The sequence below is a fragment of the Gobius niger genome (assembly GCF_951799975.1).
Source record: "Gobius niger genome assembly, chromosome: 14".
NCBI lineage: Eukaryota > Metazoa > Chordata > Actinopteri > Gobiiformes > Gobiidae > Gobius > Gobius niger.
In genome coordinates this window covers 3,824,526-3,838,507 of record NC_136865.1, presented here as the reverse complement: position 1 = coordinate 3,838,507, position 13,982 = coordinate 3,824,526, and the positions used below count along the sequence as shown (strand labels likewise).

The 13,982-nt window shown below is 44.5% G+C and overlaps 1 protein-coding gene across 1 annotated transcript in view; it reads left to right on the top strand.

The window, feature by feature from the left end:
• kcnh8 (potassium voltage-gated channel, subfamily H (eag-related), member 8) overlaps positions 1-13,982 on the top strand; it is a 165,819-nt gene that overhangs the window by 52,139 nt on the left and 99,698 nt on the right. The window contains exon 3 of the mRNA XM_079571228.1: positions 3,751-3,882. Coding sequence (XP_079427354.1) covers positions 3,751-3,882 — 132 coding nt within the window. The remainder of the gene's footprint in view (positions 1-3,750; positions 3,883-13,982) is intronic.

Genomic DNA, 13,982 nt, shown 5'->3' with positions numbered 1-13,982 from the left:
GAACCACAATCTCAGGTATGATGTATGAAAAGATGTTTATTTTAGAACGTTGGCGTTGTCGTTTTGGGGCTTCAGATAGGGAAGCTCACGGGCTCTCGTCCCCATCTGTAGAAATAGCAGAAAAATATTAGTAGAAGGGAGGGAGGGTGGGGCCGGAAACTCCGAACGAGAGGACGAGGTTAGTAGTTGGGGGACTTAAATAGGCCGGCGGGCGGAAGAGGCGTATAGGAGGTGTGGTCCGGCTCTCGAACCTAGATAAATATAAATACTTATCCCCATTTCAGCTTCTATCGCTCTCATTCACATCACTTTTCTCTGCCTCTGCCCCTCACACGCCGGAGGGAGAAGAGAAGTGTTTATGTTTTTGTACTTTCTCATGGGTTTTATTTTGCACACTGGTTGCTTTCGCTTTGCTCATGGAGCTGCCGTGACGGAGAGGAGCGGGGCGGGCTGAAGGGGAGGGAGTGGGCGTTGATGTCGCTTGTCATTCGGGAGGCGTCTGGAGCGGAGTGGAGCTGAGCGAGCAGGCAGAAGATGTGGAATCTGGGCGCAAGACTCAGAAGAGGGCTCCAAGACGACAGAGCCGAGGCAGCAGCATTCCAAAAGGAGGTGCTAAACCGCTTGAAAACAGAAAAGGAAGGTGCGCTGAAGGAATATGCAAGCGAGTGCTGCTGCTGCTTTTCCTAAATCATCAAGAACAGCGCCTGATCCTTGTCCTAAATTCATGACCCTCTGAACTAGATATGGGAGTTATGGCTCTTTACTGGGAGTCTTTGGGATCAGTTCATTTCAAAAGACTGGCTGTTTTAAATATAACATTATAATAAAGACGCGATCGATAAAAGGCACTTTTTTTTATATTTGCTCTTGGAAAAACGTGTTTGTGAGTAAAATCTTGCACCACAACTAATAAAAAGAGGCGGTAACTTGCATTTAGCTCTGACTTTAGAGCAGGGGTGCCCAAAGTGAAACAATTCTGTTGGCCGCCAGAGAGTGACCTACTTTTGCGCTGATTGTGGTTAATACTAACTCTCTTCCATTCATTTTCAATGGTAAATATGGATGCAGTACACCTTTTGACCACCAGCGTCAAATTGGGGGCGCTGTTTCACTCCTTTCGCAAAGTCAAGGAAACACTGTTGTGGTGTCTTGGTGTTTAACAATTACAGAGCGTTGTTGCAGCAACTTCCACAGTTTTCCAACTTTTATTGAAAAGGTTGTTGACCTCAACAACAATATATGTTAAAAAATGACTTATAAAAGAATTGATGCTGAACTGACACTTTCAAAATAATCTAATGTGGCATTTTCTTTGAGTGAACGAATGAGGTAAAGTTACTGTAGGTGCTGTAGATACAGGTGTTGTTGTTTTTTGCACTAAATTGCTGCAATTGTTGATTTTCTTTTACTAAAATTAGGCTTTTGCCATAGTTGCCATTTGTTTTAATATAGCATGTTATTTGCATAAATAGAATCAAATGCAAATGTGGGCTAATAAATAAAGTTACTTTATAATTTGCCGTTACATGTGTTTTTCGTGCTTGACATCGCCCTGTTTGGCCCGCGACTCAGAGGCACTTTTTAATATTGGCCCTCGGAGACAAAAAGTTTGAGCACCCCTAGGTTAGAGCAAAAAGCTTTCACTTGTGTGGCCTGCTCTGTTGTTGGGCTGATTCTTGAGTAAAGGGGAGTTCTGGGTAAAAATCTGTTCACCTTAAAGCAGCACTAAGTAACTTGTTTATCTTAATAAATCCTTTCCGTAGTCCCTCTGGAGGTAATACAAGTGTTAATGGGGTGATTGGGGGGGGTCTTTCATCTCCCCCTGGTGTCTCTGGCCAGAAAACCACACTTGCAATTTCGCTGCCTACGGGTCGGTGTCACCAATACACACTAATAGAATCACTAAGAAGAAGCTAGCAGGCTCACGGGCAAAGCTAACTGCTTAAACAGTATTTACAGCCACGTTTGAGCGAAAGAAATATTCTCCATTGTGTAATTGGATGTACAATATCCCTCTGTCCCTTTGTGTTTTCTGTCAGTGTAGTATATACTCTCACGGACAATTAATGAGTAAAAAAAACATAACATGCTACGACACCTGCAGTGGCGATATAGCCTCTTAGTACTGCTTTAACCCCCACCTGAACCGAGTACATTTTCTCCAGGTCAGTTTTACCCAAATCTAAAAGCTTCTTGACTGGAGCTTACAGGTCGGGTCGAGTTTTTGTCTTTTAGGGTTTTCGTTGTTTTTGTTGTTGTTGTTGTTGTTGTTGTTGTTGCTTTCTTCATTGTTTCTTTCCCTTTGGTTTTTTGACGTTTTTTTTGGTCATGTTTTCGTCAAGATTTTGTCATTTTTCTGTGGGGTTTTAGTCACTTTGTTAATTGTGTTATTCTTGCTTTTCCGGTTTGTTTTTGTTGCTTCTTTTTGTCGCTTTTTTGTTTCGTTTTTTTGTCACTCTTTTGTGGCTCTTTTTTTGTGCTTTGTCATCATGTTTTTGTCACTCGAGGTTAACCCCTCAACTCCCACCTGAACCGAGCACATTTCCTCCAGTTTGGCTTTACCCCAGTCCAAAAGCTTCTGCTAAAAAGCTGTGAAAATAGCAACAAAAGTGAGACGAAGACAATGATGGAAATGTGACAAAAATGTGAGAAAACATTGACGAAAAATTGATGAAAAAGTGGCAAAAATGTCACAAAAATGTCACAAGAAATTGACAAAAAATTATCGAAAAAATAACAAAAAATTGACAAAAAATGACCAAAATGTGACAAAATGTGACAAAAGGTTAGAAAAAAAAATACAAAAATGTGACAAAAATGTGATAAAAATTTGACAAAGAAATGACAAAAATGTGACAAAAAAATGTCACAAAAAAATGACAGAAATTTGACCAAAAAATGACAAAAAAATTATAAAAATTTGACACAAAAAATTGACCAAAATTTGACAAAATATGTGACAAAAATATGATAAAAAAATGATGAAAAAATGACAAAAAAGTTACAAAAATGAGTTGAATACCCAACAAAAAAATGATGGGGCGACAGTGGCGCAGAGTGGCGTAGAGTGGGTAGTCTCATGATCGGAAGGTCGGGGGTTGGAATCCCACCTCCTGAAACGGCACATTGTCGTTGTGTCCTTGGGCAAGACACTTCACCCACATTGAATTGGTGAGTGGATCCTTGCTGTAAAGCGCTTTGAGTGCCTACTGTCGGTGGAAAAGTGCTACATAAGTTGAGACCATTTACCATTTACCATTTACCATTTACCATTTACCATTTACCATTTACCATTTACCATTACCTCTCGGTTCAGGCGGGAGTTAAGAGGTTAAAGAGCCGGTCAGTCATGAACGCCACCTGAACATAAGACCAAAACCTTCACCTTCCGTGTAACGTCCGAGATAAAAACAAACCAAAAATGAAACCAAAAATAAACCCATTTGTTCACACCCTCCTGTGCTGCAAGTGGGTGTTTGATGAGTTCTCCGTTTTATAGCAGTTTTGCAACAATGCATTTTATGTCTTTGTAAACGAAGAAAAGGCCCAACCAGCGACAAACTCACTGGATCACATCAGCTGCAAACCTGTGTTGTGACCATGTTCGATCTCATCCACCCCCAAACAGGGAAAACCTGCCTTTGACATTTCATTTTCATTTCTTTTCGCAAAGTCCTGTGTTGGCTACATCCTGCTGTGACTTTTGGACGCGCTCATGTGTCTCACGGCTGATTGCCTTTTGCGTTGCAGCCGGACAGTTCTGGTGCCTGCTGGACATCGTGCCCATTAAGAACGAGAAGGGCGACGTGGTGCTGTTCCTGGCCTCCTTCAAAGACATCACCGACACCAAAGCCAAAGCCATCCACGAGGACAAGAAGGAAGGTCAGTGCCCGGCTCTGAACTCCAGACAACTCATTTACCGACAGTCTAAGATCACTTTCACACCGGATGAGATCGGTTTGCCTGAGACTTGTGAATTCTCCGTTTGGTTTTGTGGCAAAGACCAAGCAAAACGAGAGAGAAGCAGAGCCCAGAGTGTTTGCTCTATTGTGAATGCACATACTGTTAAGATATACAGTATGTTTCCTGGGCCCAGAGGGGACTCTATTGCGTATGTTTTAATGATAGGTTAAACTGGAACACTCAAAGAAAGAGAACGAGGTCATCAAACTCAACAGAGAAAGTTCCAAAGAGTTGCCGTTATATTGATAATAATGATTAATGTAAGTAGAGGTCGACGGCCGATGTCTCCAGAACCGAAAGCTAATCCATTTGATGAACAGAGTTTTGAATTGTTTAAGTTTACAGTTTTACAGTCTTTCAGCTCATGGTCCGACCTAATCGACACACATGACCACAGATGATCCTGTTCCTAGATGGACGCTTTTTTAACTGGCCACTGCCACCTCAGGTCTTACACGTAACTGCAGTCTCTATGTTAAAGGAACAGGCCACTGTTTTGACATAATGAGATATGTTCTTACCTGAGCTTAGATGAGTCCTGTCACGCAAAAACAACCAAAGATGTTGTTAGCATTTGGCCTCTCACAGTATATTCCTATAGCTCCAAACAGGGGTGAAGTTTGAAGCACAAAGACCAGGCAGGTACAGTATGTATCAGCTTGTCTAAGCTCAGGTTAAGAACATATCTCTCAATGTAAAAACTGTCCCTTTAAGCTCATCCATAATGATGAGTTCACTTTTTGAGTGACAGTGCAGGATTTTAGCGGCAGTTGAGGTGAAAAGGTCTGGGCTCATTCTACACATTAGGACACTGCTGCAGCATGTAGGGTGTAGAAAATACTTCATCTAGTCCCTTTAAAGTTTAACAATTCTACTCAACTCCAACCTCAACACCGACCTTTATATTGTAGGACAGAGCTGGCATTAACCTGTTACTTACACAATCTGGTGGGCGTGGTACACCTCCACAGTTAGCTTTTTAGTTCGCTAGTTTATGTTATTTGAGCGGTTTACTTTCATTTTTCTTTCTAACTTCATAACTGTGCAGTCATGGATGCTCAACATGATTTTGGCTGAAGCAAGAATGCTGATATGTCCCTACCCCATATTCAACTCACTACACATTTACATAACAGATCATCCGGTACACTGTACGTTACATTGACTTTTGGATGTCAAAAAATACTGCCTTTCATTCTTTCTTATGCCTCACCTGCCCTTTTTTCAATCCAATTATTTACTCAACGCAGATGCTTCTGTGTTGAACCTAAAGGAACAGGCCACAGTTCTTCCATACTGAGATATGTTCTTACCTGAGCTTAGACGAGTTGATACGTACCTGTCTTGTCTGTGTGTGTGCCCGTGGAAGAGCGTGGTAGCTTCCAACTTCACCCCCCGTTTGGAGCTATAGGAATACATTAGGAGAGGCCAAATGCTAAACAACATCTTTGGTCATTTTGCGTGACTGAGGGCACACTCAGGTAAAAATATATTTCAGTTTGGACAAACGGCGGCCTGTTCACCCCTGCTCTGAGTCGGTTCAGCGTCCAACGGCATCTCCCGCTTCAGCGCTGAATGAAAAGCGTGATGCTAAAGCTCATTCTGATTTCAACACCTCAGTCATTATTTGATCGATGGACATGACAAAAAAACGTTGCGTGACTTTATTTACGTCTAAAACAGCAGCCCGGGCTCTGCTGCAGCCCTGTTAAAGCCTTTGGGCCTGGAGTATACAACTGTGAGAGACCATTATTCATTGTTTTTTTTTTTCTTTTTGGTGGCCCAAAAGTACCACGGCCCACCGGGAAACGTCTTCTGCTAAATTGACCCAGCGCTGTTTTAAAGTCCACTGAGTCTTTGCATGATTTCTATTGAACCTGAAACACATGGATCCATCTTTTTCATAGCCAGGCAGACACAAACCCAGCCCTGATGAAGACACTGCACAGAGTTTGTGGCTTTGAAAGTAAATCCCGTTGTTATATGTCTAACTATTCCCCTCCAATCAAGAACAATATTGTAAATTGGTGCCGTTTGATTCCCCGCTGACGCCCCTGATGAATGGCATAACAAAGCGACCTAAATGCGCTCGTATATGCATATACAGCGGAGGGGGGGCCCGCCGCTCCCGACTAATGACACCCTCCCCCTGTTGTCGCGCTGCTTGTTTACCCCCGTTTTTACCTGCTCCGCAAATGTCACAGCCCCACACGAGTCAGTCACTCTGATTCAGCCTGGCTGAGCGTTTTCGCAGAGGCAACCGGAGCACTTCCCCACCGCCGACGGATGGGAAGAGAGGGGGCACAGGCAGTTAGGAGGGCCGTCCGCCGAGATTGGATTTGGGATTGGATGGGGGGGGGGCGAGAGCGGAGGGTGGGGGGGGGCGGCGTGAGACGGTGTTATGTGGATTCTTTCTTTTTCTCCCTTTTCTTTTGTGTTAAAGGAAATGACATTAAACGTTTAGTAGAAGCTGTATATACATATAATATTGTAAAAGCATCTTCAAAATCATACGCGAACAAACGATTAGGGGCGCTCAAGGGGGGTGGGATGTAAAACCTCTTCACTGTAAATTTGGTTCTAAACCTTGTGTTCTAAATGCCAAAAAAACACAGATTTGCATGAAAGTTGCACGTTTGGTAAATAAACATTTATCAAAATGTTTTCATATTTACTCTGCTGATGAATGTCCATCCATACATCCTTCCATTTTCTTCCGCTTTATCCGGGGCCGGGTCGCGGGGGCAGCAGTCTCAGCAGAGATGCCCAGACTTCCCGATCCACGCACACCTCCTCCAGCTGTTCTGGGGGGACCCCGAGGCGACACCAGGCCAGCTCGGAGACATAATCCTACCAGCGTGTCCTGGGTCTTCCACAAGGTCTTGTCCCACTAGGACATGCCTGGAACACCTCCCACAGGAGGCGGCCAGGAGGCATCCGGAACAGATGCCCTAGCCACCTCAGCTGCTCCTTGCTACTTCTACTCCGAGCTCCTCTCGGGTAACTGAGATCCTCACCCGATCTCGGAGGGTGCGCCCAGCCACCCTGCGAAGGAAACTCATTTCGGCCGCTTGTGTTCGCGATCTTGTCCTTTCGGTCATTACCCAAATCTCATGACCATAGGTGAGGGTGGGAACGTAGATCGATCGGTAAATCGAGAGCTTTGCCCCGACTCATGAATATTTGTGGATAAATAAACCTGTTATCTGCCATTTTAGGATTAGAGTGAGAGTTATTTTCTCCAATTGTGCAAAGTGTATTGACCGTATAGGGCACATGGGTCAAACACAAGTGGCATGAATTTCTGAGACCAGAAATTCATTATAGCCACTAGGGAGCATTACATTTAAAAAAAATAAAGAATTCCACATGTGTCCAGCAGAGGGCATTGACATAATAAGAGATCAGGATATAAACAGCATAATATTAGCATATTATAGCCATGTCGTAAATGGTGAGTTTGCCCCAGGGCGGCTGTGGCGATACTAGTAACTTCCCGCCATCGACTGTGGAGTCAGTGAATAATGACTTCATGTAGCACTTTGAGAAACATTTGGAACAGGCTGATGAAGCACAATAAGTGTAAGCCGTTATTTATGAGGCCACAGTCCTTTACAACATATGCGTCCCGGGACCCCCCGTGAGGGCTGAGTTTCGGCCCCCGACCCATAGCGAGCTTGACGCCCCTGGAACAGAGCTTACAACCTATGCCAGTGCAACGGCTCACGACTCTGTGTAAGATCTGTGTGAGTGAAGCTTAAGCCTAACCCCTGATCCTAAAACTAACCCCCTGATCAGTAAGAGGTTAATGAGACTTCCTTTCCCCTTTGAATGCATCATCAGAGCTGAGTGTGGAGGGGAGTGAGGGGCGGGGGGGAGGGGACGGGAGAGCAGGGTTCACTGATACCTCCTGACCCAAAAATATTCCTGGAGAAAAGCTTAGGGCAGTCTTAATCAGCTACAAGCATCACATCTCTAAACAAGAGGCCAGTGCGGTGCAGCGGCCCAACACCTCGCTGCTGCTCGAGTCCTCAGAAGAAACACAACCATATTAGTCCAGTGCTCTGGTCTCTGAATAGAATTACATTTAAGGCGAGACACTGCAGGTGAATAGGGAAAAAATGTATATTTACAGATATCAATTTGAAACTGTTGCTGTCGATCACTGGCATAAATGTGAGAAAAAAATACATTGCAAGTTTTCTGTCATTTTATCTTTTCATATAAGAACAAGGTGTTTTATGCCTAAAAATGCCCCAAATTTCCCATCTTTTCGGCGACACAATCTGAATAATGGATAGAGCTACATTCAAATTTATGGTTTCATTTTATTGATGAATGAGTTACCAAGACTTTTTCAGAGGGGATTTTGGATTCCTTGTTTAGTTTTAAAATAAGCTGTTTTTAGTGGAAAAATTTGTAAAAAAAATAATTTTCGCCTTATTTTTTGCCATTCAAAACTCAATAAATGGGGCTTAAGGGATTAAATAATAAAAAATCCCTCTGAAAAAATCTTCCAAATATTGTTCAGTCCAAGGCTGGAAAATGTGAAGTCTTTAGGTCCGACTGACGTGGACATAGCGTCGCCACAATGACGGAAAAAAGCGTTTTGAGAAAAAGGCCCTTGAAATTGCATTCTCCCATATAAGTCTATGGGGGAACATTGAATCAGCGCAATATTTAAACATGTTATTGTGAAGATTAGTCATATTTTCTGTTTCCGGGTGAAAGCTTGTATGTTCAGAGACCAATTTGGCCCAAAACCTGAAAACTGAAAAAAATTGAGTTTTGCCTGTAGTGTCTCCCCTTAAAACAGCTCTGCTTTTATACCAGTTTCTAGCACCACAGTACATCTCTGACACAATTCTACCCGTGCATATGACACTGAAAGTATTTGATCTGCACTCTTGCCTTTATTGTCACTGATCAACTCATTTTTATATTGATGTTTTATGAATTGCCTTTCTTGTAAATATGACGCTGCTGTGAAGAACTTCGAATTTCCTCGTGTATGAATCGCGCTCTCCGAATAACCCTGCCTTTGCCACTGTTCCCTTCTGTGCGCGGAGACAGAGTTGGGAAAATGACCAAGATCTGATCAAAGCAAACAGACAGTGAGAGAGAGACTCGTTCTGATCGTAAACGTAGTGCAGGCCCAGCAAACACGGAGAATCTGGAGCGGTAGACGCTGAAGTGCCAAAACACACTCGCTCTGCAACAACCCTCCACTTATTTAGTAATGGAATACGTCGGATTGGGCGCGCTCCGAACGGGCCTCGTCGGGCTCCCCGCGGAGTCCAGGCCTTACGCGTCTTCGCTTAACGCTGTAAGTCCTTCTAAGACGCTCTGCTTCCTCCGCGTCGCGTCCCGGTGGCTGGAGTGCAGAGCGGATGTGGAAGTTGCCGGAGCAGCAGCTGATGGGCCGGAGCGAGCGCGGAGCTGATTGCAGGAGGCGGTGCAGGCGGAGCGGGGGGACAGGGGACTGATTGGGTCGGAGAAAAGCTCAGAGTGAGGACTGGAGGGCTGATGAATGAAGCTCAGGCTGAAGACTGTTTCTGTGTGTTCTTGTACTGGACACTGTGGGTTTGTCGCATTAAGAAGTCAACTGTGATGAAATAAAACATACATTCACTTCTAAACTCCCACCTGGACCAAGCACATTTTCTCCTGTTTGGTTTTACCCAAATCTAAAAGCTTCTTCAAACAAAAGTGTGACAAATGTGTTGAGGGGTTCGTCCTGAGCAGCACGTGTTTGGAGGTCGAGGAAACCTGGCTGCCTTCAGTCGCCTCTGATCCTCTGAAACGGTGCAGCGCCTCCTGGGTTTGTCCCTGTTTCAGAGCGTGGTGTCCTGCACTGGTCAGCTCCACCTTCCTCCGTCCTCTTTCCCCCTGCGCAGCTCCCTCCGCTCCACTAGTCTGTCACCATCTTCTGAGAAGAGCTTAGCAGTTCATCTGTTTTATTCTCCAGTGAATGAACATGAGCTGGAACACTAGCAGGGACAGAAGGCATGTGTGCCTTAGCTGAGTCTTGCCTGGATACCTCCTCGTTCGACCCTTTTTTCTTTCCTGTAGCTCCTCTTGTGACACCTCCACTGTGCTGCAGGTGTGGGGGCTCTTGGTGCCTCTTCAGTGTCTCAGAAGAAGAAATGTGTAGTAAAATACTCTTTGTAGTAACAAAAATCCACCAAACCTCACAAAAACACGATAACGATGCACAAAAGTGTTCAGTCAAACAATGTGGAACAAGGAGACCACAAATGCAGTTCACAGACAAAGGCAAAAAACAAAACAAGCTGTACCAAGGGAGAGGGAGGTTGCTGCTATGGAACTTTACCTCAAACAGTGACTAAAACGTGACCAAAAAGTCACAAAATGTGATGAAAAAGCCACATAGCAACTACAGAAAAATGACAAAAAAGTGAAGAAAAAGAGACGATCATTTGACAAACACGCCAAAAAAAAAGTAAAAAAAGTGACAAAAGATCTGTTTCCATTAGTTTATAGGTCATAGTTACTCTGGTCTATGGGCTGTAACCTTCTCGAGCTGGGTAAAGCTGAGCTGGAGAAAACACACTGGGTGAAGGTTGAGATTAAGAGGTTAAAACATGAAAAACATGAACATAAAACATGAAACTTCCAAATAACATTTATTTATGTGTGTTCTGCACATGTCCTCCTTTCGGAATCTTTGGTATATTTTTTACCATTTAATTAGCTCAGATAATGTAATTCAACAATTCAATTCAACAGTCCCGGACCTCCACTGTAATAACAGATGAATGATACCGTCAATAATATCAATTACCAATCAAATAAAAGCATCAAAGTGAGTGACAAATAAGATCATGGATATGGTTGAAATGAGTTTCCTTGGTATATGCTTAGAGATAGAGTGAAGAGCTCAGTGTAGAACTGCTGCTCCTGCACGTCGAGAGGAGCAGCTGAGGTGGCTTTTGGAGCCTGCTGGTCGCGTCGTATTGGAGGAGTCCCCCGGGAAAACCCAGGACACACTGGAGGGACATGTCTCTGTGGCCTGTTGTCGTGTGGATCGGAAAGCCTGGGCGTCTCTGCACAGATTACTGCTGCTATGCCCCGGCCCCGGACAAAGCTGAAGAAAATGGATGGATGGGAATAAAGCACTTTTCAAATCTGGTTTAGTTTAATGTGTATTTGCATTGTTTACATTATTTGACCTTATTATCCGGCTCTTCACAACGTAAGTAGAAGCTCCGTTGATTTGAATGGGATTTCCCAACGTTCTACCGGTCATTATTTTCTGATAAAGGACCTCTGAAAAAAATAATGACGCTGCCAATGGCAACGGAGTTCGTGCTTTCATATCACTCCGCACGTACGTAGCAGCGACACTATCTCTGTCCCGTCACTGAGAGAAGTTGGGGTAATTGCTCGTGAAGTTAGCGTGAGTCTGATTTTCAACTTACCCAGAGATTCACCACCATTCCTCCAACTGCGCCTTCAACTAAGTAGCTAGGCTAGCTACTAGCCTTGCTGCTTCTAGCCTAGCAAAACGTTGCAGAGCAACGTGCAAACGTTTGGGAACTATTTGTCACGGAAGTCATTAAATAAACCTTTCGGCCTTCATAAAAGTGTACGAAGTTTATGTTGTGTGTGTTCAGTTGGCAAATGGCCGTATAATAACCGGTTTGCCCTGTCAGTGCTTATTTTCCCGATAATGACCAGCGTTCTATACATCATCCCTTACTTAATTCAGTACTGCCAGTTTTGGTTTTGTATTGATTCTTTTATTTTAAGACAATTTCCACTGTAGCGATTCTTCAAAATGTGCACACTTTTGACATTTTCTCTATGAGCTTGTAGTCACCAGAAACGGTTTTGACTTCGCAGACTGTGGAACCGTTTCAGGGACGACCTTATGAGGCTCATGAAAAGGCCAAGACTAAAGGGCAACAATTTTGAATCATCTAAATTATTAGATTGAGTTATTTCACCTTTTTGGTTTCATAACATTCCATTATTCGCATTATTCCCACGTGTTCATTCATAGTTTAATGTCTTCAATGAGAATCACACAATGGAAATAGTGCTGACAATGAAGAAAAGCTGAGAAATCATCTTGGGACCCCCCCGCTCAGCGCTCGCCACCTCCTGGGGGTTCCTACACCTGGCTTTAAGGACCTGTGCCAGACTAGGACACTCAGAAGAACACCCTGGACTCTCCCTGTGACTTCAGAGTGTGGGCTGGTGTTGTGAGTGCAGAAGAGGGAGGCGGACTAAACATGCAGGATTACAGAACCTTGTGCAAACAATATTAAACACCACGTTTTTCATGAGGACTAGTTCAAAATTCCAAAGCTATGAAAGAAAAAGCTCAGTGTTTAATCACACAGCACATGTTTCTTTTCTCATCATTTCGAGCACATTTCTCGCCTTTATTCTTTGCCCTTGAGTAATTCCGTGTAAAAATGGAGCACTGGGCGCTGAGCTGCTGCGCCTGCCCCGCTCTGAGCCACATGCGTGAGTGAGTGTGCTCATACATGACCGCACGTATGCATGTTCCAACGCGCCGGCCCCAGACGAGCTCTCGGACAGGGCCCATCCATAACGGCGCTGCCTTGGGGGGGGGGACGCTCCGCTTGCAGCCGCCCCGTCGACTCCATTCGCGCTATTTATGGGGCTCATGAATTACCCCCTCGCCGTCCCGCACGGGAGGGGGGCTCGGAGGGAGGGGGGTAAAGCTGGGGTAACGCCAGGCGCAGGGCGGACAGAGGAGACAAGTGTAGCTGAGGACAAGGGGGGACGTTGTGTGTGGGACAAAAACTTTGGGGGACAAGAATAGGAGGGGGAACTGACAAAAACTTGGGTGTAAAAAACAACAACTTTTCACCATGTTACAATGTTGTTTCGCACAAGTTTGAGTGATCTTTGAATCTTCCCCGGTGACTTTGAGATCTTTGCTGTTTCATTTCCTCTTTTTTTTAATTGACAGTCGACAGCTGTGAAGTGGAGGCTTAGGGAGAGTGCACTTGTTGAACCAGGAAGGATAACTGGGGGGAATTTGAGAATGCTGTTTTAGATCATGTGTAAAACTATCTTCTTACCCAGAGGCGTAGCTTGCCATAAGTTAAGTCAGGTAGCTGCCTGGGGCCCCAAACAGTCAAGGGCCCCCATGTACCAACACGTTATTCAGGAGCCTGCAGTAAACGCTTGATACACACAGTCTTTTGGTGATATAGTTACATCATCTCTCCACCAATGCTACGTGGCGCTGTTTATCCCCCTCCTACTGCTGCTTAAGTGAGTTATGGTTCCCTAATGTTAACTTATAACAAGCAGTGGACAGACTTTTTGACCTAAAGACCCTCTGCCTTCTGTTTTGAGGGAAACTTATGCAGAGAACTGCATTATGGGAGTTGTCAGGTGGCCCGCTCCTGCCCAAATGACGTCCTGTCTCCCAGCGAGTACATCGACTGGCCGCCAGAGGGCCCCCTGCCGACATTCTTGCATGGGGCCCCTTCGTACACCCGCTACGCCACTGTTCTTACCTGAGCTTAGACGAGTTGATGGGTACCTGTCCGGTCTGTGTGCGTGCGCTCAGTCACTGTTGTTAGCATTTGGCCTCTCCCAATGCATTCCTATAGCAAAAAAATGCAAAATGAGGAGAGCAGGAACCACATTTTGAAAGTAAACAATCAAGCTCCTCCCCCTCCCCTCCTGATTGGATCTGACAGGCTGGTTCACAGGAGAAGCTCGTCTCATTGGTCAAGGCGGGAGGATGCTAGACTCTGATTAGCAGAAGAAATCAGGGAAGGAGGGACTTTACAAAAATAATGTAGGTATATTTGTACTTACTGTACACCACAATGCAAAACCAGGCGGTCGATTTTGCACATTTTATGAAATTTGTAAAACATTTAGACTTCCAGACTATCACTTTAAGATTATCACCTAAAACCCCTTTTTGCCTGTGTTAGGATTTGTAGATGTCGCATTGCAAGACGAGGGTATTGTAATGTCTGTGCGAGAGAGAACCATAACTA